This window comes from Mercenaria mercenaria, chromosome 2, assembly GCF_021730395.1.
Source record: "Mercenaria mercenaria strain notata chromosome 2, MADL_Memer_1, whole genome shotgun sequence".
NCBI classification, from domain to species: Eukaryota; Metazoa; Mollusca; class Bivalvia; order Venerida; family Veneridae; genus Mercenaria; species Mercenaria mercenaria.
Genome location: NC_069362.1, coordinates 108,574,352 through 108,601,652, shown reverse-complemented (window position 1 = coordinate 108,601,652; position 27,301 = coordinate 108,574,352). Strand labels below are relative to the sequence as shown.

The window sequence follows — 27,301 nt, the reverse complement described above, 5'->3', positions numbered from 1 at the left end:
CCCGGTGTCTCCAAACACATGTGTTTGGTTGTCAAAACCGTCACGAAATCAATGATTGGTTCTTCCCATGAACTGATGTTAGTGGACCAATCACAATTGTCAATGCAAAACAATGTTTGGCTCGATATTCAACATGGCCGCGACCTGCGAGTGAAAAATGGGGACAATTTACATTCTTGCGAAATATAGTGAGATTATCTCATCTTTATTTTTCTGTCCCTTTGAGTTGTTTGAATGTCTTACTATACGGAATTTTTCATACATAATTTTTACAGATAAAGCAGAACAAAACGATTTTTTCAAGATCAGTTAGGCTGTTGAAAGTATAGCGAAAATGGCCTTCGCTATACAGGAGTTGACACTCCTATTAGAGGCAGAAGAAGTTCCTAACCCTAACAGGCAGATATAACTACAATACAGGTCACTTACTACCCAGATGGCCCTGGATTTCGGTGGATCAACATATTATGCAACTTGATACAATGGAGTCTGGTCGTGAAGCCATGCTGCTCGTCGGTGATTGGTCCTCCTGGCCATGTGATAGGAATCATCCTCTCCGATTGGCTGGTTCTCCTGTGACCTCTTACTGTGACCTAACTAACCCCAACTACGTTCCCACTACACCCCCCCCCCCCCCCCCCGTTCTATAAAGTTGGTCACCAGGGTCCGTGTGAATCACACAGAGAAGAGATGGCCTGGGAGGCTATAGATGGGTTCCTCGTAGAGACAGGCATAACAGGGATACCCTGCTTAATAATAATCATGGAGGTTTCACCATTAACGATTTTACATCTCGTGCAAAACAGACCAGACAACAAGGACTTCTGAAATCATCTATCTACATCTACATCTACATCTTTCACCCAACCGTCGATTTCCGACTATCACTGGGCGGCGCTGTCAGAGAAACAGTTGTTAAAGAACTGATATGTTACAATGTTAAAAGAATAAAAGCTAAAAAAGACAGTATGCTACAGTTAAAATGGGACAGAGGCAACAGAATTACATACTGACCACCGCCAGCCTGTCTCTAAAGATACTGAGACTGGGGCTAGATTTAACATGAGTTGGTAGGGAGTTCCAGAGTCGGATGGTCCTAGGGAAGTAGGAGTTAGAAAAGTACTGAGTGTGAGACATGGGGATTAAGTAATTTAGGTTTCTAGTTGGAATAAGATGAGATTGGTCGACTGCAACTGTCTGGGTCCTTATTTTATAAAACATTACTAATGAATTGTGTAACCTTCTATATTGGAGTGTATTCCATTCTAAGGTTTTCAGCATTTGTGTAACACTACTGGTGTAACTGTAGTCATACATGACGTACCTAGCAGCTGACCTTTGGACATTTTCGACTTTGCTAGTGAGGGTTTTTTGCCAAGGATGCCAGACGCTTGAACAGTATTCAAGTTGAGGGCGGACATAGGTGTTATAGGCAGCAATTTTGACCTTTTTATTATCAGTTTTGACATTTCGTTGTATGAAGCGAAGAGTGGAAGTTGCTTTGGAAGTGATACTGTCAATGTGTTTGGACCAGTTTAGATCTTTGGAAATGGTTATGCCTAAGTATTTAGCTGCCTCACAAGTTTTTAACTCTATGTTGTGAAGTTTGTAGGGGTAGACTACAGGATTTTTCTTTCTAAAAATTCTAAGGACTTCACACTTGTCCGGGTTGAACTCCATGGACCATGTCTTCTCCCAGGTTTCTAAGCTAATCAGGTCTTGTTGCAGAGATATACTATCTGAAATGGAGTTGATGGTAAGGTATATTATGGTGTCATCTGCAAACATTCTTGCGTTACATTTGACGGAATCTGGTAAGTCATTGATATATACCAGGAAGAGACATGGCCCAAGAACAGACCCCTGGGGAACTCCAGACAGTACAGGAAGTTCACTGGAAAAATGACCATCAACAGCGACTTTCTGGGAGCGGTTGGACAGGAAAGATTTGACCCATTTGGTAATTTGTGGGTTGACACCAAGGCTTTGTAGTTTATAAATTAGTCTAATGTGATCGACCTTGTCAAACGCCTTGGAGAAGTCCATGACAATAACATCTGTTTGTTGACCCTGTTCAGTGTTATTGTAAAGTTCCTGAGTGAAATTAATGAGCTGAGTCTCACAACTGTGACCTGATCTAAAGCCGTGCTGGAACTGGCTAAGTAGCTTATGCTTGTCAAAATAGGTCATAAGATTGGAAACAACAATGTGTTCAAGGAGTTTGGAAGCAATGCAAGTTAGGGAAATTGGGCGATAGTTACTAGGTTTAGACTTGGGACCTTTTTTAAATACGGGGGCTACGGTGGCTTTTTTCCAATCACTGGGTACTAGGCCAGATTCGAGAGATAACCTGTATATATGGGCAAGTACAGGAGCAATTTCATGGTGGAGTTCTTTTAGGATGCGTGGGGATAATTCATCAGGTCCTGAGGCTTTATGTGGGGATAGGCCATAGAGCAGTTTTTCCACACCTTCAGTGGTGACCTGGATCTTATTCATCATGGAGACTGGGGATGAGAGGACGTTGGAACATATATGCTTCAGACTAAGGGGCTGGGGAGGGGAAAAGACAGATTCAAATTGTTTGTTTAAGATAGTAGCCTTTTGGATGGGGTCTGTGTAGGTAAGACCATCTGATTTAAGGGGGGCAATGCCGACATTTTCTTTTTTGTTGTGCTTGATGAAGCTGTAAAACTTTTTGTTTTTACCAGGTTGTGAGTCATGGTCAAATATGACACTTTCCATATATGACCAGTATTGGGCTCTTATTTGCTTCTGGATAGAAGACTTAAGGGATTTGAATCTTTGTTGGCGGGCTGAGGAGGGAGATTTGTGTAGTTTCTGGTACAGTTTATCACGCTTATGTATAAGCCTGATAATTCTCGGGGTTAACCATGGCAAGTCGGCACGGGTTTAGACATTTTAGATGGAATGTGTTTTGACTGGGATTCATTAAGGCAGTCCTTGAATGAATTCCACGCTACTTCAGGGTCTGAATGGTTTTCGGTGAGAAAGCTAGCACCAAAAGCCTTCATGTCAGATTTTAGCCCTTCCCAATTAGCCTTCGTGTAGAGTTTTATAGGGCGTCTAGGTTGGGTTGGGCGGCCCCTATTAAGATTCAATTCATGAAATATAATATCATGATCCGAGGTGGCTAGACTCGGTAGGGATTTAACCAAGTGAACATGGGATGGATGGTTTGTAAAGAAGAGATCAAGGGTGTTGGATAACCTAGTTGGGATCTTAACTATTTGTTCAAGATTATAATGGGAATATCTTTCAATAAATTCTTCATAAAAGGATCTGTTTTTACAAGTTTGTTTAGGGGACTCTTTTGACCAGTCAATGTCGGGGAGATTGAAGTCTCCAAGTAGCCATACTATACTGCCCTTGGGTATTTTACTAAGGGATAACCAGAGTTGGGATAGGGAGTCGGCATCTAATTCTTGGGGTTTATAGTAGGCTCCGACAAAGATATCTTTAAGGCCAGTGATGGTAATTTTGGCCCAGGTTATGTTACATGAAGTCTTGAGGTCTGGTTGTTCTTGGCTGATCAGTGAGTTAGATATGTCGAGTGCTAAACTTGGATCATGGATGGGATTCCCCCATAGGAGATTAATTGTCATTTAGAACATTTAGAAGTGGTTGTTCTAAACATCTCTTTTAATAACTGGAATTAAGGTCATGGGATCCCCATACTGACCTAAGTTCATAATTTTCTGGGTAACCCAGATAAACATATCAAATTATTAAGGTCCTGGGAAACCCAGGGGAAGAACTAATACCGATACTAATGCATACCAGGAACTACACATACTTACATCAATTTATAACTTTAAGGTTACCCAAAAGGGCATAATAAATCATTAAGGCGCTGGGATACCCTGCGGAACAATATGTCTTATCAAAGTGTATCATGGGATACCCATACTGCAGTACACCAGGACATACCATAAAATGTACCTAGCAAAACATTCAGATCTGAGAACTCCCCAGTCATTGAAATACCTCATTTAAGATCATGGGACCCCCATATTGATCTTAAGAAGCAAAGCTGTCTAAAGTTTGGACCATTCTGCATTAAGGTTTAAAGAGACCCAGTAGAATTTATAGTCTATGGAAATAGTTTAGCACTCGACAGTATCAGGATAAGTTATCCCAATGATAAACCTGGGATGCCCATGAGGCTTGGGGTGCACTGAGCAGATGGACAATTTCTACATCTAGAACAAGGATAAACCCGGGATACCAGGAGGCTGGGGAGACCCCAAGAAGATGGACACAGTTTCTGCGTCTATTGAAGGACGAGGCATTGCCTCTACTGATCCGTATAGGAAAAAGGATCTGAAGTAGGCGATCCGTGACCCGGAGTCCCTTTCCCCAGGCCCTTAGCCCAAGGATCTCTATTGCTAAGACCAGACCGGTCCTGTGACAGATCCCGGAATCCCCATCCCCATCTGGAAGAGGTTTTTGCTACAGCCCAAAGGATGCTGTGGTTAAATAAAGGCTGCACAGACTTTGGTCTCACACTAGGAATGTTAGCAGGTGATACCAAAATACAATCAGACCCACAAGTGAGACTCTGGCACACCATGCCCCTACTGTTCTGTCCATCTGAACAGGAGACCTGAACACATCCCAGAGACCCTACACCAACAACCTCTCTTTCAGTATCTCCACAATGATGTGAAACTGTTGCGGCAGAGGCAATGAGGCCCTGACTGAACCTGTCAGAATTCAACATTATTACCCTGGACTGTGAACGGAAAGTGTAGTACAAACTTTCTACCTCTAAACGAAGGGGCGAGTAAAACGGATTCCCAGACAAGGACACTATACTTTGTGACCGAGAGCAAGAATCACTAAACCCATACTTGTTCCATAGTTGCTGCCCTGGAGAATGACATAATGTACAGGCACTCTGGTTGATTACCGGAGAAGGGAACCCTGAGGGAGGGAGTGGTACAGAGTACAATGACAAGGTTGCTGGTGGCGGCAACCCCCAAGCAAGTGAACCTTTGTGGGCAAAGTCATATAGGAATAAACTAACTGTTGGTTCTCCAACGTGATAAGGCGGCAATTTCCCAGAATGATTGAAGGGCAATACCCTACCATGCTCTTGATATTGAACATAGCTGCTAGTATCAGGTCCGCAAACCTTTGGAATACAATGGCCTCTGAGCTTTCCACCGGTGCCTTGACCTTTAGTAACAAGATTCCCTACTATTTCCGATTCATCTATGACCTTACGTTCCCCAGATGCCACTTGAGGTCCAGATGACTTTGTATTGAACTGGGCTTTAGTTTGGCATAAACTTGGCGAGGAGTTTAGTGGAAGACATTGGTCATGGCCTTCATCCCTAGAGTCTGAAGTCCCAGATTTGCTGTCAAAAGAGTTACTCTTGTAAAAACCAGTCTCCGAGTTGGGCAAATCTGACGTACCATTTTGCCTATTTCCTTTAGCCACCAGAGATACATCAATTTCACTTATAGGATATCTTATTGTAAGGCAGTTCCTATAATTATCTTCTTGAATTACCATTAAAATATACAGGCCAGTATTAAAAAGAGTCACAGTGTTGTGCTCAAGAACATTATTGGATAACTGCTCCCTAAAAGCAGTATCTTTGTTATTGTCACAATCTGCAGGGCACTCGGATACTGGAGCTAATTGAGTACCCATAGTGTTTAATTTGCACAGGGTTGTTGCAACCAGGGTATTTGCAATGTTCATGCTTCGGTGCAAAGCTAACTGGACATTAGGATCAGGAGAGAATACGGTTTCCGTATTGTTTAAATTGAACAAGGCCCTTGGGGGATAAGAAGATACTGTATCAGTATTAATGTGTAAATCACATGGGGTGCTAGAGCTGGGGATGACTGTAGCATCCATGTTGTCTATAGCACACATGGAACTAGAAGAGTGTTACATACATTATCTGCTTATTGTACAGAGCACGTGGAGCACTAGAGACAGGAGTGACTAGGGTAACCATACTTTCTGGGGCATCCAAAGATATGGTAAGTACGGTATCTGCTTTATGGTATAGGGCGCTAGCGTTTGTGGCTGATACGGTACCGGTGTTATTAATAGTGCACATGGCGTTGGAAGGAAAGGTAAGTACTGTATCCGTAACACCATCCAATTCATATGGGGTGCTAGACTGGTGGTCTACTACGGTATCCGCATTGTCTATATTGCATGTGGCATTGGACAGAATGGTAGTTACAGTATTTGTATTACTGTCCATATTGCACTGGGTGCTGGCATTAAGGGTTAATACGGTAGCCGTATTTTCTAAATTACTGGGGGCGCTCAGAGAAAGGTTAAGTACGGTATCTGAACCAACACACATAGTGCGAAGATCATGAGTGGGTACAGTCTCTGATTGTGAATGGTCTCCTTTACTAATTAACTTGTTGGGAATCAGTAATTTAGTGGTGTCAGCAAAATTACTCCCACCATAATCTGATGCAGAGTTATCAAACTGGCTACTGGTCAGTCTACTGCTCCTCTGCAGAGACTCATCACTGACTCCCTCAAGACTGGAATCTGGACTCAATAAAGAACTAACAACCCCAGAGCTATTTGCCTGCTCTCCCCAAGGTTTCAGACATGCTCCCCACATGAGAGCACTACTATCATTTCCCCCACACTCTCCCCACTTCTAAGAGAGCTTGATGATTTGCATTCAGTAACTTGGGACAAATCTCGCTCTGCAAAGTCCAGAAAGTTAAAGAACTGTTCAAGGTCTTCATCTGATTTTATTGGAACCCGGGGGACACAAGGCACACTACCCTGATCCTTAACTAGAGTATCACAGAACAAATCCCCAATTCCGTTGAGGTACTTACCTCACACATTTCCAGGGAAATCTCGGATTTGGAGAAGTGTGAGGAGGCTTCCTCCCTTAGCACACTCTCCCTTAGGAGATTAATTTCTGACTTGAGGGCTCCTATGATTTGTTCAAGGTCATCATCTGATTTTAGTGGAACCCGGGGGGACACATGGACACACTACCCTGATCCTTAACTGGAGTATCACAGGACAAACCCCCCAATCCGTTGAGGTACTTACCTCACACATTTCAGGGGAAATCTCGGATTTGGAGAAGTGTGAGGAGGCTTCCTCCCTTAGCACACTCTCATTCAGGAGATTAATTCTGACTTAAGGGCTCCTATGACTCAACATCTTCCTTAAATTTCTTTAAACTAGACTCAACAATTTCGTCGGAGTAGTTCTTCCACCACGATGACTTGTCATTCAGGGACTTATTTTTATTTCTTAGAATTCGTGTACAAGTCATCAGATACTCCACACAAACACAATATATGTCGCATTTCTCTGTCAATGTATCTACTTTCTTTTGGAGGCGATCCCTCTGGTATTTTAGTTCTTGATTTTCACCCTCCAGAACTTGTATTCTCTGTGATAAACTTTTATTACGTATTGGCGAATTGTAGGAACAGTTAGCCCCATGGGGAGTTACAGGAAAAGTCACGGGATACCCGACATGTGTTTCCGAGAGATACGGGAGGTTATTAGCATGACCTTGGCTCAAGACCTTTACCGGAGATGCAGCCGGCACTGGTGTCACAGGCGGCGTATCATAGGTCGTCTTACATGGTGTGTGGGGGACTACTGTTTTTGGTGAAGACCACCCATGCCCCTCTTCTGCCGTCATGCCTAGTGTGTGAGGGGATACCACCTCAGGGGGAAAATATTCTAATTGTCTATTGGCTGTAATGCCTGGTGTGAACGGGGATAACGCCCCTGGGGACCAATATCCAAACCCCCAATTGGCCCTCATGTCCGGTGTGTGAGGGGCTACCCCTCCCGGTGAAGGCCACCCATATCCCCACATAGGCGGGTAACATCCCAAATGAGGCCCAGTCCCACCCGAGTTACCTGGGGATTTTGTATTGCTGCAAGTACTTACTTTCTCAGCCATAACCTTAGATATAAAGTATAAAGCTGATATATCTGCTATAAATTAAAATACTTGATAATTTGCTATTTGTTTTCTTGAACCTCAATACAGACAATATCCTTACACCCTCTCTAATTTTTATTCTTTTTGGCCTTTGATGTAAAAGCAGTAAGATAATACATGTACAGTAACAGGGAAGGATACCTTCCACAAATTTACCAAAAGAAACAGTACACTTACCGTCTTTCTATCCGTGAATTGAATAGAATGGAATGAAATAACTTTTTGAATAATTTTGAAAAATTCCAAGTCACCGGTTGTTGTTGTTACCGGAACTTCCGGCGTAAAATGAAAGTACTTTCGGTTTGGCACGTTTTCCGTGCGTGAGGCCTAAACTTCTGAAAAATATGACAAAACAATTTCTTTTGACGAAGAAAATTTAATCCACTAAAAGAATGTTCAAACCAAATCGATATAACCCCAAAAGAATAACCGTTAGAGCCTTACGGCGATTTTCCCAGTTTTTTGACAGTCCGCAGGCTGTATAAACCGGGCTAGAAATTATAGAAATAACCCTTACTAATCTTACACAGGAATCCTGTTCAGAAAAAACCTGGCCGAAGGGACAGTTCAAAGGCTTTCGCCTTCTACTACGTAACGGACAGGGACCTACTAGGGAATTTCCAGGCGAGATGTTCGCGATTACTTCTGACACCAATATAGCGAAAATGGCCTTCGCTATACAGGAGTTGACACTCCTATTAGAGGCAGAAGAAGTTCCTAACCCTAACAGGCAGATATAACTACAATACAGGTCACTTACTACCCAGATGGCCCTGGATTTCGGTGGATCAACATATTATGCAACTTGATACAATGGAGTCTGGTCGTGAAGCCATGCTGCTCGTCGGTGATTGGTCCTCCTGGCCATGTGATAGGAATCATCCTCTCCGATTGGCTGGTTCTCCTGTGACCTCTTACTGTGACCTAACTAACCCCAACTACGTTCCCACTACAAAAGAATTACCAGATAACTTCCCTTTGATTTTTGCTCTTTTTATGAGTAGAAAAAAATGAAATAAGGCAAAGTGAGTTGGAGGAAATCGATTTGGCAGTGGCTAGGGGGAAGGTAACTGGACCTCTACTACCATAGGCTTTAGAGCCGGAGTTTAGAGGTCCTGTTACTGGAGCAAAGGGCTGTCTATACTGATTTGGCTTATTGGGATGACTTATAGGATACAAGATACAAATTTTATTTAAAGTCAGTGTTAATATACAGACAACATTTCGCGTGACGTCACGCATTAACACATGTTATAAATCTGGTGGTTGGCAAAACAATTGTTTTACATTGTTTCTGTATGGGATCAGAATTTTTAATAACTTTTTCCTTTATTTTACAGTTTAAGGATTTTAAAAATTCATATGCTTACGATTTTCATATTTTCTTATGCAGTTATCTTTTTAAAATGAATTACCATTTTAAATGACATGATTTTAATAGCAGTGTAGCGATGTTCAGTACTTTTAGAAAAATACTAAGTTAAGTGTTCATGAATTATATTTCGAAATAATAATTACAAGTTATTAATAAATTGCTTGTTTTATGACCTTTCTATTGATCAAAAAATTATTCATATAATTTGTGTTTTAAGGAAGTTGAAGCTGTTAGAAAAAACATCACTGTTTACAAATAACATGGACGCTCAGCATCTGCCCACCCAATGTCTGTCTTATCAATGCTAAAAATAGAAAATACAACGGATTTGTATACAAACAACAAAAAACGATCTCTCCTATATTATAATTTGATATTTCTATTTGTCATCCCTTTAAGCCTTACCCGTATCTGCATTTTACTGTTAGGAAAATGATGACATGAAAAAATCCAAAAAAGTCATTATATACAGGTCAGACTTACTTTATTATATCTATAATTAAACATTAATATTCATGTAGAAACTTCATATGAGTTGAATTTAATCCATTATTTTAAATAATTATTATTATTATTATTATATCAGATTTATATAGCGCCCTTTTCATGATATTAAAACACGTTCAAAGGTGCTTTACATATAGCGAACACAGCCACACAGGGTGCAAAATTCATCCTGTACTAATACAGACACAGAGCGATCTGACCAGAGGGCCAGAGTGAGATAAAGCCCCCAGAACAGATGGAGAGAACCTCTTTTAGATACAGGCCTGTCCGGCTAACTTAGCCTAGCTCTTTGCGGATAGACAGTCTGGTTCTTTAACGTGCCCGGTGTATAGTACCGATACACGCGAAGCCGTCTTTCCTGGGAAGAACCAGTACAGGCCTCTTGGTTAGGTGTGAGACACTCTAGAGCATCTCATTCTTATAATATAATAATATACAGCTATACTACAAGTACAAGTTTTTGGGTGGATAATGTAGGCCCTTCCTGAATAGATGTGTTTTCACAACTTGATCTGTAAACTTATTTAGTCAATCTTTTTTTAGAATAGTTGTAAGAATATAGATGAATAGCTGTCTTACACTGTAGAAACAAAATGTGATTGAAATTTACCTACATACACTGATTTATGTACATATTACTTCATTACCGGTAATTAAAAAAAAAATATACATTCAACACATTGTCTTGGCCTAATATATATGTCACTGTCAATTTAAAACTAAAAGCTTGTATATGCTATATCTCATATTTTTCATGCAAATCATGTATAATTACTATCATGGAAATAAAAAAATACATTTATTTTGTGGCGCCTCTTTTAACAGACATTCGTTTGAATTAACTATAAAATCACATTCCCCAGAAGAATTTCCGATCGGTTGCGGAAAAACGATAAACACGAAAGTAAGACGAAATGACCACCCATGTCAGTCTAAGAAAATAGGAAAAAAATCATTCGTTTCTCTGCACATGTTTTGACTTGAAGGGAATATTGCACGGCTATCATAATGTTTAGATGTATATTTCAAAATGTGTAGCCTTTTTTTAAGATTTATGCTTTTTTATTTGTCTTTATTTGGTACCTTTAAGAAATAATTTATAGCAAAAGAGTGCTTTAACACTATTTATGCATGATGGGTGGTTATACATCGTGCGTAATAATTTCACGTGGGCACAATGTTCGTGAAATGATGTCTTCAACGCATTACCGCCCGAGTGTTTAAATAGTGTTAAAACACGGTTTTGCTATAAATTATTTCAATTCTAATATGCCTTTAATCAAAAACAGTAGATAAAATATAGTAGCGCTCTTTCTTGGTCGCAACAAAAACATTTACGTCACCGCACGTTAACGTGACATCATTCTAGCATAAGTGTGTTTTAACAGACAAGCATATTAGAATTATAAATACAGTGAAACACAGTTTTAACCAGAACCCTTGTATGTCAGAAACCCTTCTAAACTGAAAAAATTCATCAGTCTTGAAATTTAACCGTCTTATTTCATTAGAAATTAAAACCTTTGAAATAGAACCCCTTTATTCCAGAAACTGAACAGTGGCAGCCAGAAGTGTGTTTGAAATTTAGTCTTTTCTTGCTTATAGTTCACTGGCTTGCTTTTATACTAAATAACAACCTATGATGATGACATTGTCCATGCCATCGTGTTGCTATTTTACATGTAGTCTTAAAGATGTGTATGGACTAAGTCACTTGCAAGCAAGCATCTATTTCATCGGTTTAACATCAACATATTCTTAAGAGTTAACTACTGTTAGGTCCATGTTTCGGAGAAAAAAGTTCGAACATCTGACATCAAATCATAGTAAGAAAGAATTGTTTTACATGAAAATTACACAGCATATAAAATAAAGCATAAAATTTATATTATTCTTCAATACCATGTCAGTTTACTTTTATATGTATTAATTCCAAAAGGGACTGCTTGAATGGGCCACACGTCTGGACAGTTCAATGCCTTTAAAAACTCGAGTTTAAAACTCTCCGTTTTGATGCATTTGCAACAATGTACCAGTGCTTAAGCTTCACATAACTAGGTTAAACATCGTTTTTGACGATTTATTTCTTTACAAATGGCATTCCTTTTTAAAGGGGGACAACTCTTTTAGAAAATTTTAAGTATACATTTCTATGGGACAGAATGGTAAAAATATATTGGACAGAGAGGTTGTTTTTAAAGATGTTGTTCGTTTTCTAAAAATGTCTGTAGTTTTGTGATATACTGTACTGCTAAACTTTAAAAAGAATCTCTTCTGCTTATGTCTTGGTGTCTGATTAAAGAGAAAGTGGAGGGAAAAAATATTTGAACGCTTACTTGATTTTTCACGTCAGCAGTAGGTAGATCAGTTTTTAGCTGGACTATACGAAGACCCTGGCGTCGGCGTCAGCGTCACACCTTGGTTAAGTTTTTGCATGCAAGTACATACAGCCATCAATTAAAGGCATATAGCTTTGAAACTTATTTTTTCTTTTTCTAGGTCAATTAACAACCTTTCTGGGTCAAGTCCCATAACTCTGACATGTATTTTGAGCAAATTATGCCCCCTTTTGGACTTAAAAATTTTGGTTAAAGTTTTACATGCAAGTTACTATTTCCAAAACTAATGCAGATATTGATTTGAAACTTCACATGTGTCTTCGGGGTTATAAAACTAGTTGATAGCAGCACATCCCATAACCCTGACTTTCATTTTGGCCAAATTATGCCCCCTTTTGGACTTAGAAAATTCTGGTTAAAGTTTTGCGTGCAAGTACACACAGCTATTTCTAAAAGGCATATAGATTTAAAACTTATTTTTTCTTTTTCTAGATCAATTACCAACCTCACTGGGTCAAGTTCCATAACTCTGACATGTTTTTTGAGCAAATTATGCCCCCTTTTAGACTTAGAAAATTTTGGTTGAAGTTTTACATGCAAGTTATTATCTCCAAAACTAATGCAGATATTGATTTGAAACTTCACATGTGTCTTCGGGGTTATAAAATTAGTTGATAGCAGCAAGTCCCATAACTCTGACCTTCATTTTGGCCAAATTATGCCCCCTTTTGGACTTAGCAAATTCTGGTTAAAGTTTTGGGTGCAAGTACATACAGCTATTACTAAAAGGCATATAGATTTGAAACTTACTTTTTCTTTTTCCAGATCAATTACTAACCTCACTGGCTCAAGTTCCATAACTCTGGCGTGTATTTTGGGCAAATTATGCCCCCTTTTGGACTTTGAAAATTCTGGTTAAAGTTTTACATGCGAGTTTCTTTCTCCAAAACTAATGCAGATATTGAATTGAAACTTCACATGTGCCTTAGGGGTTATAAAACTAGTTGATAGCAGCAAGTCCCATAACTGATATGCTTTTTGGTCAAATTAATCCCCTTTTTGAACTTTAAACTCTTTTGATATTTAACCTTTTTAGGTAATATTTTCCTGCCTCTGGGACAATATTTCGAATAGTCGAGCTTGGCTGTCTTACGGACAGCTCTTGTTATTTTGGTTATAGATATGAGCTGCACCATGAGAAAACCAACATAGTGGCTTTGCGACTAGCATGGATCCAGACCAGCCTGCGCCTCCACGCAGTCTGGTCAGGATCCATGCTGTTTGCTAACAGTTTCTCTAATTGCAATAGGCTTTGAAAGCAAACAGCATGGATCCTGACCAGACTGCGCAGATGTGCAGGCTGGTCTGGATCCATGCTGGTAGCAAAGCCACTATGTTGGTTTCCTCATGGTGCAGCTCATATGTATTTTTCATATACCTATGTGTTGACTATTGAGAGCTGTGCATGGATGAAATGTTAGGGTTAAGATTATTAGTAAAACTATTGTGATGTCCGCTGTGAAATTATTTTGGCCTGCAAATGCAAAAACCTATAAAAGGTTAGGCTGTAGACAGTATTTATTTATCTGATCAGCATGCATCTCTTTGATTACAGTATTTTACCTTGACTGAGGTAACATAAGTAATAGAAGGACAATAGAATAGTACAATTTAGATGGAAATAATCTGTGGGGATGCTTCAACTTTCTTTTTCCATTTTTTTCCCCAAAGAATGACCCAGTGAAACATTTTAGCTGTGATAATTCTTTACTTATAAAAAAAATAATGTATACAGGCTTAAGACATGTTGAATAAATGCAAATGCAAGGAAAAGTGGTTATTTGATGGACATCTCAAAACTGAAATATTTATTTCCATTTTAGGTGTCATACTGCTGTTGCTTACAAATGTGAGAATTCATTGTGAAACACAGGAGGCAGATGGACATCACAGTCAGGAGGACACAAGCAACCTAAATGGACAAATAAGTAACAAAGTTGATGATGAAAGCATTAAGAACACTCTTACTAAACATTCGAAAGAATTTCCTGATAGTGACGTCTGTGATAAAGAAAACGAAGATTGCAATGCAGGTGCAAGAAGTACATCTGTAAAAAAGGAAGCAGTTTTAGAGGCTCCACATGACAAAAATGAGCCAAAAACTGAGGATCAGCAAGAGATTGATTCAATTTCTGAAAAACAGCCAGCTGGAAAAGGTAAAGAATTTGAGAATGTTTTGCAGGAAAATGAAGAGATAACTGAAGGAGCTGAACAAGGTGAAGACAGTTCAAACAAAGATGAAGAGAGGACGAGAACAAGTAACACAGAATCAACAGTGACTGAAACTGGAAAAGATATTGTAGATGAAACCTCTGACAACCCTCACACATTTAATAATGAATTAGTAAAAAACACATCCACTTCTGAATCAAATTCCACTATTTATCAATGGCTCAAATTCATATTAGACCCCTTCATCGAAGAATTCAAGGATGGAATTTATCCAAAGTTGTCAGATAAAACAAATAATACATTGTCTAATGTTTCAGTTATTACTGAAAATGCTACAGTAGAAACAGAAAAAGTGAATGTGACTGTAACAGAGCCTGTAAATGTTACTGTAAGTAACACTACAGATTCTGGTAAAAAAGTGAAGTTTCAGTGTACAGGTAAAAATGTTACTGACAACGTAAATGCTACAGTGAAACTCATTACAACAGCTCAACTTCTTCAACTCTTAAACTTTGATAAAAACGATACAGAAAATGTGACAGACTGTCTGCTTGTGATGTTTTACGCACCCTGGTGCCACTTCTGTGCAAAGGTGGCGCCACACTACAATGCATTAGCTAGGGCATTCCCACAATTAGACTTTGTTGCCGTGGATACAGCTCAATTTAGCAAGTAAGAATATGCCTATGTATCATCTATACTGTACATAAGCAAGTAAAATGGCTCCAGGATTTTCTTCAGTAATTAATGAAAGAGTTCACCAGTGGTCTCTAGCTCAACTGAACATGAAGTGTTCATGGTTAGCTTTTTGGATCATTGGATGACAATCTGTCTGTCATACACAATTTCTTTTAAAGAACAACTCTTAAACTAACCTTACTTTTCAGGAATGTTGTGCCAGATTCATTTAAGTTATTATGATTTATCTAAAACACGGATGCCAAGGACTGGGCTAGTTTTCTCTGTACAGGAATATGGAGAACTTTGAAAATCTCCCCAGAAACTTCTGCTGCCTGATTTCAGAATAATTTCACTGCAATTTTGTTTAGGTTACCCTCTACCAAAGTGATTCTGAAACATGGCCACCAGGGTGCAAACTTGTTTAGCCTGTATAACTGTTAGAAAGACTTTGAAAAAACAACAACAACAACACTGGCCCAGTTTCAAAATAAATTCACACAGCAATGTTCTTTAGGTTACTCTCTGCCAGATTTGTAAAGAATTTTATGAGTTGTCAAAAACAGGCCATCAGGGGCTGGTCTTAATTTTCTGCGTACAGTTACTTAGAAAGCTTTGAAAATTTGTCCTCATTCCACCCCCACCCCCACCACCCCACACACAAAAAACAAAAAAACTGCAATGTCCCATGTGCCTTGGTTGGTCCTCTACTTAAATTGTGAAATCCAGGGCAGCCCTTTTATTACATAAATTTAAAGTGGCATTTGTATTTCCATGTACATGTAGCAGTGAGGATGTAAAATGATCTTGTAAAAATAGAGTTTATGCATGGTGTTTACTAATAAGTATACACTTGCTTGTTATTGCTTACTGCTTGTTATTGCTTACTGCATGCAAAACAACCTTAGATCCTTAAAATTTGTTATCTGGAAAAACACATTTTTGTACTGCTTACTTATAATTATAGAAGCTACAGATGGCAGTAGAGATGGAAAAAATTTGGTTTCTGTCAATTTTAAGGTTACATGTAGTTTTTGCATGCTTCTAGAATCTTATTATTTGTAATTCAGTTATTCTGATAATTTTTTTTCATTCAGGTGCTGATAAGTTTATTTGATAAATATTTGTGTATTCTTGTTTCAGTTTGTTGGCAAGATTTGGCACAGTGTCGGTCCCAAATATCCTAGTCTTTCACCAGTCAAGAGCAGCAGTCAAATTTAACCAGACAGAGAGAACTTTTGTAAACTTTGTTACATTTGTAACAAACGCAACAGGTAAATTAAGTTATATTTTAAGATAAGTTGTAATGTTTAAAGTCGACATCATGTCATTAACCCATGACAGTGACCCAAGAGTGGCATTGAAAATTTTGAAAGGACTTATTTTAGAAAGATGTAGATAATAATGTGGTGGCCATGTTTATGCTCCCATGTTCCCACTCCAAAGAAGAGCAAGTTTATTGCTTTGCTGTCTTTTGGTAAGCCATTTGGTTTATACCAGGATTGCCTGTGGTCAGCAGATGGCCCCTATATGTTTGGGGGTCATTAGGCCAATGGGCAAGGTTACAGTGACCTTCAGACTTTAAATACATGTAGTCTGATATCAATATATGGAGGAAATTTAGGCCATACAGAGGTCACGCTTCACAAGGTGTTTGCCTGTATTGGTTAGATGACCCCTATCCTTTGGGTCGAAAGATTAAAAGTGGCTATCACAATGACCTTCAGACTAATGTCTATCAAATTTCATAGCCTTATTGTGTTTGGTCGCCAGAGGACTCATTTGTTTAAAGGGGTCATAAGGTTAAAGTTCAAGGTAACAGTGACCTTGAGGCTTGAATATGTGTACAATGATCAATGGGCCTAATACTGTCAAGCTTTGCAGGATGATTGCCTGTGGTCAGTAGATAGAGTAACTGTTGTAGTTTGGGTTCAGGGGGTCAAAGGTCATAGTAAAATTGACATTGAGACTTACCATGTTTTGTCATTAGTAGATTGAGAATACTTGTTACCATCAGACATCCTGCTGTGATTGTCTATGGTCAGTAGAAGACCTATATCTGTAAGGGTCAGGTCAGAGGTCAATCAGTACATGTTACAGTGACATTGAGATTGTGATTTATTAGGATCTGTATCTGGAGAATGCTTTTGTCTAGGGCTGTCAAACAGAATGGCATGATTGCATGTGGTTAGTGAATGATCCCATTATTTTTAAAAGTCATTAGGTCAAGGTCACAGAATACAGAAAAATACCCACCAAATTACCACACACATTCACTGCAAATTATTTCTCTCAAGCAAGGTGTTCAATTTTATGGACATGTTCAGTTATTCTGTATATTGAACATGGTATTGAATGTTTTGAAACCTTTGAAAACATATGAAACAAATAGTAAATACATGTGAACATCAGATATTTTAGATTTTCATATTCTGATAGTGCTACAGAAAAACTTGCGTCTGGTGTTCTCTAGGTGCCTTGGTATTTCTGGTGTTCACTAGATGCCATAATATTTCTGGTGTTTGTTAGGTGCCTTGGTATTTCTGGTGTTCACTAGATGCCATAATATTTCTGGTGTTCATTAAGTGCCTTGGTATTTATGGTGTTTGCTAGGTGCCTTGAAATTTCTTGTGTTCACTAAATGCCATGATATTTCTGGTGTTCATTAGGTGCCTTGGTATTTCTTGGGTTTGTTAGGTGCTTTGAAATTTCTTGTGTTCACTAGATGCCATAATATTTCTGGTGTTCATTATGTGCCTTGGTATTTCTGGTGTTCACTAGGTGCCTTGAAATTTCTCGTGTTCACTAGATACCATAATGTTTCTGGTGTTCATTATGTGCCTTGGTATTTCTGGTGTTCGCTAGGTGTCTTGGTATTTCTTGGGTTCTCTAGTTGTCTTGATATTTCTTGTGTTTGCCAGGTGCCTTGGTATTTCTTGGGTTCTTTAGTTGTCTTGATATTTCTCGTGTTCATTAGGTTCCTTGATATTTCTTGTGTTTACTAGGGGCCTTGGTATTTCTGATGTTTACTAGGTGTTTTGATATTTCTGGTGTTTAATTAGGTGCCTTGATATTTCTGGTGTTCTCTAGGTGCCTTGAAATTTCTGGGTTTTTTTCCAGGTGTTTGATATTTTGGTGGTCTCCAATTGCCTTGATATTTCTGGTATTCATTAGGTGCCTTGATATTTCTGGTGTTGGCTAGGTGGAAGATATTACTATCTTACACTGAAATAAACAAACAGCTTTTATTTATGTCCAAAGATACCATGCAAAATAAGGTAAATGATAGCAGCAGAATTTAGAGATAATAAAGGTCTTGTGAGAAAATGTTAGATGCTGAATTCATATGAATTTCTAGTATAAACTCTTGAGTGTGCAAATTTTAGGTCAGTCAAACAGGTCTTAAGATTTTTAACTTTGAGAGCAGAGACAACTTCACTCAAAAGCCACTTAGTTCAGTTTCAATTTAACTGGAGTGAATTTTAATCTGCGAATAAAGACTGAAGCTTACTCATATTTAACCTTGTAAGCATGGTCTATCCTTACAGGTTTGGTGATATAAATATTGTCAGTTACCTGATGTTCTGTACCTTTTTAAACTAAATTCTTTTACCATTTTTAGGTCTGGAGGCAAACAGCACAGTTAATGTAACAGATGCCGATTACTTAGGTCCCGTACCAAGCGTGCCGACAGATGAACCTGATTATCTCCTCCTGATCTCTTGGATATTTGTGATATTCTGTAGCTCATGTATGTTCATCAAGTCAAACAAGGGACAGCAATGGATCAACAGGGTTAGAATTCTGTGGCAGGAACATCAGCATATTGACTGAGAGGCTCTGTGTCCAGACTGGGCTTCAGAGAGATAAAACTTAAGATTGGAGACCTGAATGCAAGATTTTCATTGGTCAATTTCAAAAGTAAGCTCAGTAACAGCCAATCAGATGCTGGTTTTTGTGACTGGTCCTCAGAAGTCAGTTTTATAAACTTGGATCTGGTCAAGACTGATAAATAGATGGAAGTGATAAGGTGTAGTCATTCAGCACTGTGATATGTCTGCTATGCTATTTAAAACACCAAAAGACACACACACATAAATATTTGCGTCTGCTAAAAGAAGTTGTTGTATTTTTGGCGAAAATCAGTCTCATTAATGAAAACTTGATTCTGTATCTCAGAAATTTTAAAGTATTGATGTGTATAATTTAAAGTAATTTTTATACGCCAGAAGGGACGTATTATGTTATGATGCTGGTGTTCGTCCGTCCGTCTGTCCGTTAGCAATTTCGTGTCCTATCAGTTTGTTACGTGTCCGCTCTGTAACTCTTGAACCCCTTCAAGGATTTCAAAAAGACTTGACACAAATGTTCACCACACTAAGACGACATGCAGAGCCCATGTTCCAGATGACTTGCTTCAGGTCAAGGTCACACTTAGGGGTCAAAAGTCATATCAGTTTGTTTCGTGTCCGCTCTGTAGCTCTTGAACTGCTGGAAGGATTTCAAAGAAACTTGGCAGAAATGTTCACCACATTGTAACGATATGCAGAACGCATGTTCCGGATGACTCGCTTCAAGGTCAAGGTCACACTTAAGGGTCAAAGGTCATATATGACTGCTTTGTGTATATTGCTCTGCATTGCAGTGCTCTTCTTTTATTTTGGCAGATCTCTTTTTTGTACTTACAATATTTTTTTTTGAATTACTTCCCTTTTATGTTACTATAAATAGCTTATTTTGAAACTTTTTTATTATTGGCCGTAGGGAAAAACCGAGACCACTTTTTTGTGGTACAACATGGATGGTACCTCCAATTTTTAGGTGTTTTTTTACATACCTGTACCTGATAAGGATTTTTTTGTAGACTTTGAATATTTTTTTTGTGGACTTAGATTTATTTTTTGAAGTTTTCCTTTTGTTGTTCCAGTCTTTTGGGGCTACAACAGTCAAGTTCTTAAAATTTTGCTCCCATCCTATGATGTAAGCCTTCGGGCGTATATTGCCCCCCTTGTTAAAGGTCTCTTTTTAATACTCTCCAAGAAGCTCAGTTGTTGGTGGCTTTAATCTATCAAGGTCCATGTTCAGCAAATGTTAAATGGTTGCACATGTTTCTAAAGAGCAAGTGGTTAATTATGTCTCCCACCACACAGTGGTGTGGGAGACATATTGATTTACTCCAGTCTGTGTGTGTGTCTGTCTGTCACAAAGCTTGTCCGCACTCTAAGTCAAACATTTCTCATCCGATTGTCACCAAACTTGAACAAAATGTGTCTGACCATAAGACCTTGGCCAAGTTCAATAACTAGCCAAATCGGCCCAGGCACTCCGGAATTATGGCCCTTGAATCACCGAAAAATCCTCGGGGCGCATGCGCTTTCGTGCACCCATACCGTACCCTATACTACTTTTATTAGTAGTATAGGGTACTTTTAGGTGCAAGAAAGCGCATGCACAAGTAGTATAGGGTACATTTTGGGTCCAAGAAAGCGCAGACTGACTTACTATTTAGATGATTAGGCAGTTGTGGCAGACATGTGCTTTTCTCAAAAGCATCTCTAGTTACTTTTGGAGAAGTAGTTTTTGCTTTTTCCATATGCAGAAACACATTAACTCTTATCATGCTGGACACGATTGATTCTGCCTTTGCGACCAGTGTAGATCATGATCAGCCTGCACATCTGTGCATGGTAAGAGAAATCCATCTAGGTTATACATTTATGCTCTGTGACTGTATATTATTGTCATTGCATAGTATTTTGATCTTGTATTTGAGTTTTAGAATATGAATCTTGATTTAAAATCATGTATTGAAAAGCACTGTCAGTGTGAATGAAAATATTTGATATTTTATTAAATTCTATTATTTTAATTATTCAGTGATACTTTTATGACTTATAGTGACAATAACACAGGTACTAAACAGTGCCTGCGGTAGCACCTATGCCGACGAGGAATGAAGGCACTTTGCTTCCGGTACCACAGGTACTTCGCCAATGTTTACAAATCAAGCGAGATCAGTGAGTGATTTTTATACGCCCGAAGGGACGTATTATGTTATGACGCTGGTGTCCGTCCGTCTGTCCGTCCGTCAGCAATTTCGTGTCCGCTCTGTAGCTCTTGAACCCCTTGAAGGATTTCAAGGAAACTTGACACAAATGTTCACCACACCGAGACGATGTGCAGAGCGCATGTTTTGGATGTCTCGCTTCAAGGTCAAGGTCACAATTAGGGAGTCAAATGTCATATCAGTTTGTTTCGTGTCCGCTCTGTAACCCTTGAACCCCTTGAAGGATTTCAAAGAAACTTGACACAAATGTTCACCACACCAAGACAACGTGCAGAGCACATGTTCCGGACGACTCGCTTCAAGGTCAAGGTCACACTTAGGGGTCAAAAGTCATATCAGTTTGTTTCGTGTCCGCTCTGTAACTCTTGAACGGCTGGAAGGATTTCAAAGAAACTTGGCAGAAATGTTCACCACACTGAGACGATGTGCAGAGTGCATGTTCCGGATGACTTGCTTCAATGTCAAGGTCACACTTAAGGGTCAAAGGTCATATATGACTTTACTTGGTGTATATTGCTCTGCATTGCAGTGCTGTTTTTTTTATTTGGCAGATCTCTTTTTTTGTTCACTTACAATAATTTTTTTATGCCTCCAAAGGGAGGCATATTAGTTTTCAACTTTCCATTCGTTCGTTAGTCACAATGTTAACTTTTTGCATGAAGGCACTTTACTCGTGAACCACTGCACCCAGGACCTTCAAACTTCACATGCTGATAGTACTCATTGAGTACACGACCCCTACTGACTTTGGGGTCACCAGGTCAAAGGTCAAGGTCACAGGGACCAATGTTAACTTTTTGCATGAAGGCTTTTTACTCACCAACCACTGCACCCAGGACCTTCAAACTTCACCTGATGATAGTACTTATTGAGTACACGACCCCTACTGATTTTGGGGTCATCAGGTCAAAGGTCGAGGACACAGGGGCCAACGTTAACTTTATGCATGAAGGCACTTTACTCGTGAACCACTGCACCCAGGACCTTCAAACTTCACCTGATGATAGTACTTATTGATTACACGACCCCTACTGACTTTGGGGGTCAAGGTCACAGGGGTCAACGTTAACTTTTTGCATGAAGGCACATTACTCGCGAACCACTGCACCCAGGACCTTCAAACTTCACATGCTGATAGTACTCATTGAGTACACGACCCCTACTGACTTTGGGGTCAAAGGTCAAGGTCATAGGGGCCAACGTTAACTTTATGCATGAAGGCACTTTACTCGCGAACCACTGCACCCAGGACCTTTAAACTTCACATGCTGATAGTACTCATTGAGTACACGACCCCTACTGTCTTTGGAGTCACCAGGTCAAAGGTCAAGGTCACGGGCCAATGTTAATTTTTTGCATGAAGGCACTTTACTCGCGAACCACTGCACCCAGGACCTTCAAACTTCACCTGCTGATAGTACTCATTGAATACACGCCCCCTACTGACTTTGGGGTCACCAGGTCAAAGGTCAAGGTCACAAGAGCCAATGTTAACTTTTTGCATGAAGGCACTTTACTCGCGAACCACTGCACCCAGGACCTTCAAATTTCACTTGCTGATAGTACTCATTCAGTACACGACTCCTACTGACTTTGGGGTCACCAGGTCAAAGGTCAAGGTCACAGGGACCAATGTTAACTTTTTGCATGAAGGCACTTTACACGCGAACCACTGCACCCAGGACCTTCAAACTTCACATGCTGATAGTACTTATTGAGTACACAACCCCTACTGACTTTGGGGTCACCAGGTCAAAGGTCAAGGTCACCAGGTCAAAGGTCAAGGCACTGCGAGGGCATTTGTCACCATTAGTGACAGCTCTTGTTTTGAATTACTTCCCTTTTATTAACCAGGTTTTCAACGAAAGAGTTATTAGATTGGGGTATGTCGGGCGGGCGGATGGGCGGCGTCAAACTGGTGTTTCCGATCAATAACTTTTTTTCGGTAAAGATATTTGAATAAAACTTGGTATGTATGTAGCTTATATCAAGACAAAGGCTGGGATTGATTTTTGGGTTTCTGGGGTCAAGGTCAAGGTCACTGTTACTTAAAATAGAAAAAGGGTTTCCGGTCAATAACTTAACTTAGGAATGAGCTATCATGATGAAACTTGGTGTTAGAAAACTTATATAAAGTTGTAGCTTGGGATTGATTTTGGGGTTTCTGAAATCAAGGTCAAGGTCATTGTTACTAAAAATAGGGTTAGGTTAGGGTTAGGGTTAGGGTTGTGCTTTAAAGTGGTGCACTGTGATTCAGTATACTTTTTTATTCTTATGAAAAGTGTTCAAGGTCATTGTTACTAAAAATAGGGTTAGGGTTAGGTTAGGTTAGGGTTAGGGTTAGGGTTGTGCTTTAAAGTGGTGCACTGTGATTCAGTATACTTTTTTATTCTTATGAAAAGTGTTGAAAACCTGGTTTCGTGGCATTGCCGCGTTTCTTGTGTTACTATAAATAGCTTATTTTGAAACTTTTTTATTATTGGCCGTAGGGAAAAACCGAGACCACTTTTCTGTGGTACAACATGGATGGTACCTCTAATTTTTAGGTGTATTTTTACAAACCTGTACCTGATAAGGATTTTTTATGCCCCCGAAGGGAGGCATATAGTTTTTGAACCGTCTGTCCGTCTGTCAGTCTGTCCGCAATTTTCGTGTCCGGTCTATATCTTTGTCATCGATGGATGGATTTTCAAATAACTTGGCATGAATATGTACCACAGTAAGACGACGTGTCGCGCGCAAGACCCAGGTCCGTAGCTCAAAGGTCAAGGTCACACTTAGACATTAAAGGATAGTGCATTGATGGGCGTATCCGGTCCATATCTTTGTCATCCATGGATGGATTTTCAAATAACTTAGCATGAATGTGTACCACAGTAAGACGACGTGTCGCGTGCAAGACCCAGGTCCGTAGCTCAAAGGTCAAGGTCACACTTAGACTTTAAAGTATAGTGCATTGATGGGCGTGTCCGGTCCATATCTTTGTCATCGATGGATGGATTTTCAAATAACTTGGCATGAATGTCTACCACAGTAAGACGACGTGTCGTGCGCAAGACCCAGGTCCGTAGATCAAAGGTCAAGGTCGCACTTAGACGTTAAAGGATAGTGCATTGATGGGCGTGTCCGGTCCATATCTTTGTCATCGATGGATGGATTTTCAAATAACTTGGCATGAATGTGTACCACAGTAAGACGACGTGTCGTGCGCAAGACCCAGGTCCGTAGCTCAAAGGTCAAGGTCACACTTAGACGTTAAAGGTCATTTTTCATGATAGTGCATTGATGGGTGTATCCGGTCCATATCTTTGTCATTCATGCATGGATTTTAAAATAACTACGCATGAATGTGTGACACAGTAAGACGACGTGTCGCGCGCAAGACCCAGCTCCGTAGGTCAAAGGTTCTAAACTCTAACATCGGCCATAACTATTCATTCAAAGTGCCATCGGGGGCATGTGTCATCCTATGGAGACAGCTCTTGTTTTTTGTGGACTTTGAATATTTTTTTTGTGGACTTAGATTTGTTTTTTGAAGTTTTCCTTTTGTTGTTCTACTTCTTTGGGCTACAACAGTGAAGTTCTTTAAATTTTGCTCCCATCCTATGATGTAATCCTTTGGGCGTATATTGCCCCGCTTGGCGGAGCTCTTGTTGTCATTTTGTTACTGCATGTAGCAGTTTTCCAAAGAGCGGGGAATGGATGTATCTTATGTACATATCCATGCTAAATTTTGTGGCAAATGATCCATTTCCTAGAATGCAAGGACAAATAAGTTAAGAATGAAACGTGAATTTTTTCACATCAGTGATTGTTTAGACTCGTTTCTTTTCACTGACCCAAACCATATCGTCTCTGCCGTTGTAAATTATATTTATAAATGACAATGTGATCTGCCAAAACATAAAATGTGTCCAGAAATTTCCGAATTTGAACGTAATGCCAATTTTGGAAAAATGCCGCAGGCATTTCAACGATGCCGCAGCCCCTTCAAGGTGCCACAGGCACTTCTAAAAGTACCGGGGCATAAATTTGGCCCACAACTAGACAGACAAATGGAAGAACAAAGAAACAGAATGGCAAAAACTAAATGCCCTCATGATACTGTAATAATTTGACTTTATAGTATTGTAAAATAAAAGGGACCAAACCTTTCTTACGCTTTAAATATCCATCCATTATGGTGGCATATTTCTGCCACGAGATAGGTAGGTAACTCACGATACTTCAAGAAATTATCGTGATAAAGCGAAGTTTTCTAACAAGAGTCTCAATAGTCAAAAGTTTCCTGTAAATATTATTGTGATGATTTATATTATAATCTCGATACTATTTGTGTAAGTGCCCGTTGTGGACAGCTGCCATTTACTAGCAAGACAGTTATTTCGAAATGAAGTCAGCAACTATCTTGATAGTTCGAAATTTTCTGTAGACATTTTAATAGCCTAACGTTTCCTGGAAATATGAAGCATATCTACAAAAAATAGTTTATTGTGAAAATGTTTTCAGAAAAATGGAGAACTTAGAAAGTATAGCTCATAAACGATCAAATAGGAGGATTTTAATAATTCTTATATGTATGTAAAAACCTATATTTTTTTGGCAAACAAAGCTTTGAAAAAAAAAAAACATATCGAGCAGCATAGAACGGACAGAAAATGCAATTTTCAAAAGCATAATGTTTGGGAAATACAATTTGCTTCAATTGACCAGAACAGTCGTGTACTAGAGTTTAAGATAGATAAACCGATTGCTAAACTATTTGATCTTTGTGAATATAAAATATAACCGTACGAATGTAAGTTATTGGGGATTTGGTTAGTTATGGGCCAAACATATGTCCTGATACTTTTAGAAGTGCCTGCGGCACCTCGAAGCGGCTGCGGCATCGTCGAAATGCCTGCGGCACTTTTCCAAAATTGTAATAACATTCAAATTTGGAATTTTCTTGACACATTTTATGTTTTAGCAGATCACATGTCATTTATAAATATAATTTACGATGGCAGAGACGACATTGTTTGGGTCAGCGAAAAGAAATGAGTCTAAACAGTCGCTGATGTGAAAAAATTCACGTTTCATTCTTAACTTATTTGTCCTTGCGTTTCTAGGAAATTGATCATTTGCCACAAAATTTAACATGGATATGTACATAAGATACATCTACACCCCGCTACATTCCCCGATTTTTGAAAAAATGCTCCATGCAGTAACAAAATGACAAAAATCACTCACCGATCTCGCTTGTTTTGTAAACATTGGCGAAGTACCTGCAGTACTGGGAACGAAGTGCCTTCATTCCTCGTCGGCACAGGCTGTACTGCAGGCACTGTTTAGTACCCGTGAATAATGAATACTATATTTTATGAGGTAACATCTGTTTAATGTGGAAATGATAATATGATGTAGTCAGATTTAAAAGTGCAATACACTATGTTTTATTGTTACTAATCAGGAAACTATCTTTCAGAGGAAACAAATAAACAACTGAATTTCATCTGTGACTTTGTACATATGTAAATGTATAAGAAGCTGTTGGTAATGTGTTTTTATAAGTAATGAGCCGCACCATAAGAAAACCAACATAGTGCATTTTCGACCAGCATGGATCCAGACCAGCCTGCGCATCCGTGCAGTCTGGTCAGGATTCATGCTGTTTGCTAATTGTTTCTCTAATTGCAATAGGCTTTGAAAGCTGGTCTGGATCCATGCTGGTCGCAAATGCACTATGTTGGTTTTCTCATGGTGCGGCTCAGTTATAGCACATTGCACCATAATGTAGATGGAATAATTATGCCAGTAACTTAAAATAGACATTGTAAAACTCCATGGTACAATTTACTGCAGGTTAAAGCAACAGAGGGATATACAGATTTTTTCACAAACCTGGAGCTAACATCAAAATTTCACTGCTTTAAGGTTTAGCAGTATATCACAAAACAACAGAAATTATTAGTAAACGAACAACATCTTGACAGACAACTTATCTGTGCAATACATGTTTTACTGTTCTGTCCCATAGAATTGGATACATAAAATATTCTAAAGGAGTTGTCCCCCTTTAAAAAGGAATGCCATTTGTAAAGAAATAAATGTAAACAATTGTCAA

At 39.2% G+C, this 27,301-nt stretch overlaps 2 protein-coding genes across 2 annotated transcripts in view; one reads left to right on the top strand and one right to left on the bottom strand.

The window, feature by feature from the left end:
- The window catches only part of LOC123564869 (uncharacterized), a 29,276-nt gene extending 28,708 nt beyond the window's left edge, over window positions 1–568 (bottom strand). The window contains exon 1 of the mRNA XM_053537511.1: window positions 430–568. Coding sequence (XP_053393486.1) covers window positions 430–551 — 122 coding nt within the window. The 5' untranslated portion in view covers window positions 552–568. The remainder of the gene's footprint in view (window positions 1–429) is intronic.
- LOC123564866 (thioredoxin domain-containing protein 15-like) lies at window positions 50–26,689 on the top strand. The gene is made up of 4 exons (XM_045358759.2): window positions 50–188; window positions 14,099–15,119; window positions 16,269–16,399; window positions 18,748–26,689. Exons 1-4 carry the CDS (start codon window positions 158–160, stop codon window positions 18,957–18,959), a joined length of 1,395 nt encoding a protein of 464 aa, XP_045214694.1. The 5' UTR covers window positions 50–157; the 3' UTR covers window positions 18,960–26,689.
- Window positions 26,690–27,301: the final 612 nt, after the last annotated feature.

Excerpts from the sequence above, each read along its gene's own strand:
- LOC123564866 (XM_045358759.2), top strand. The coding sequence starts at position 158 with ATGGGGACAATTTACATTCTTGCGAAATATA. Across the intron at positions 189-14,098 it reads TTACATTCTTGCGAAATATA|GTGTCATACTGCTGTTGCTT; the intron begins GTGAGATTATCT and ends TTTCCATTTTAG. Across the intron at positions 15,120-16,268 it reads GATACAGCTCAATTTAGCAA|TTTGTTGGCAAGATTTGGCA; the intron begins GTAAGAATATGC and ends TTCTTGTTTCAG.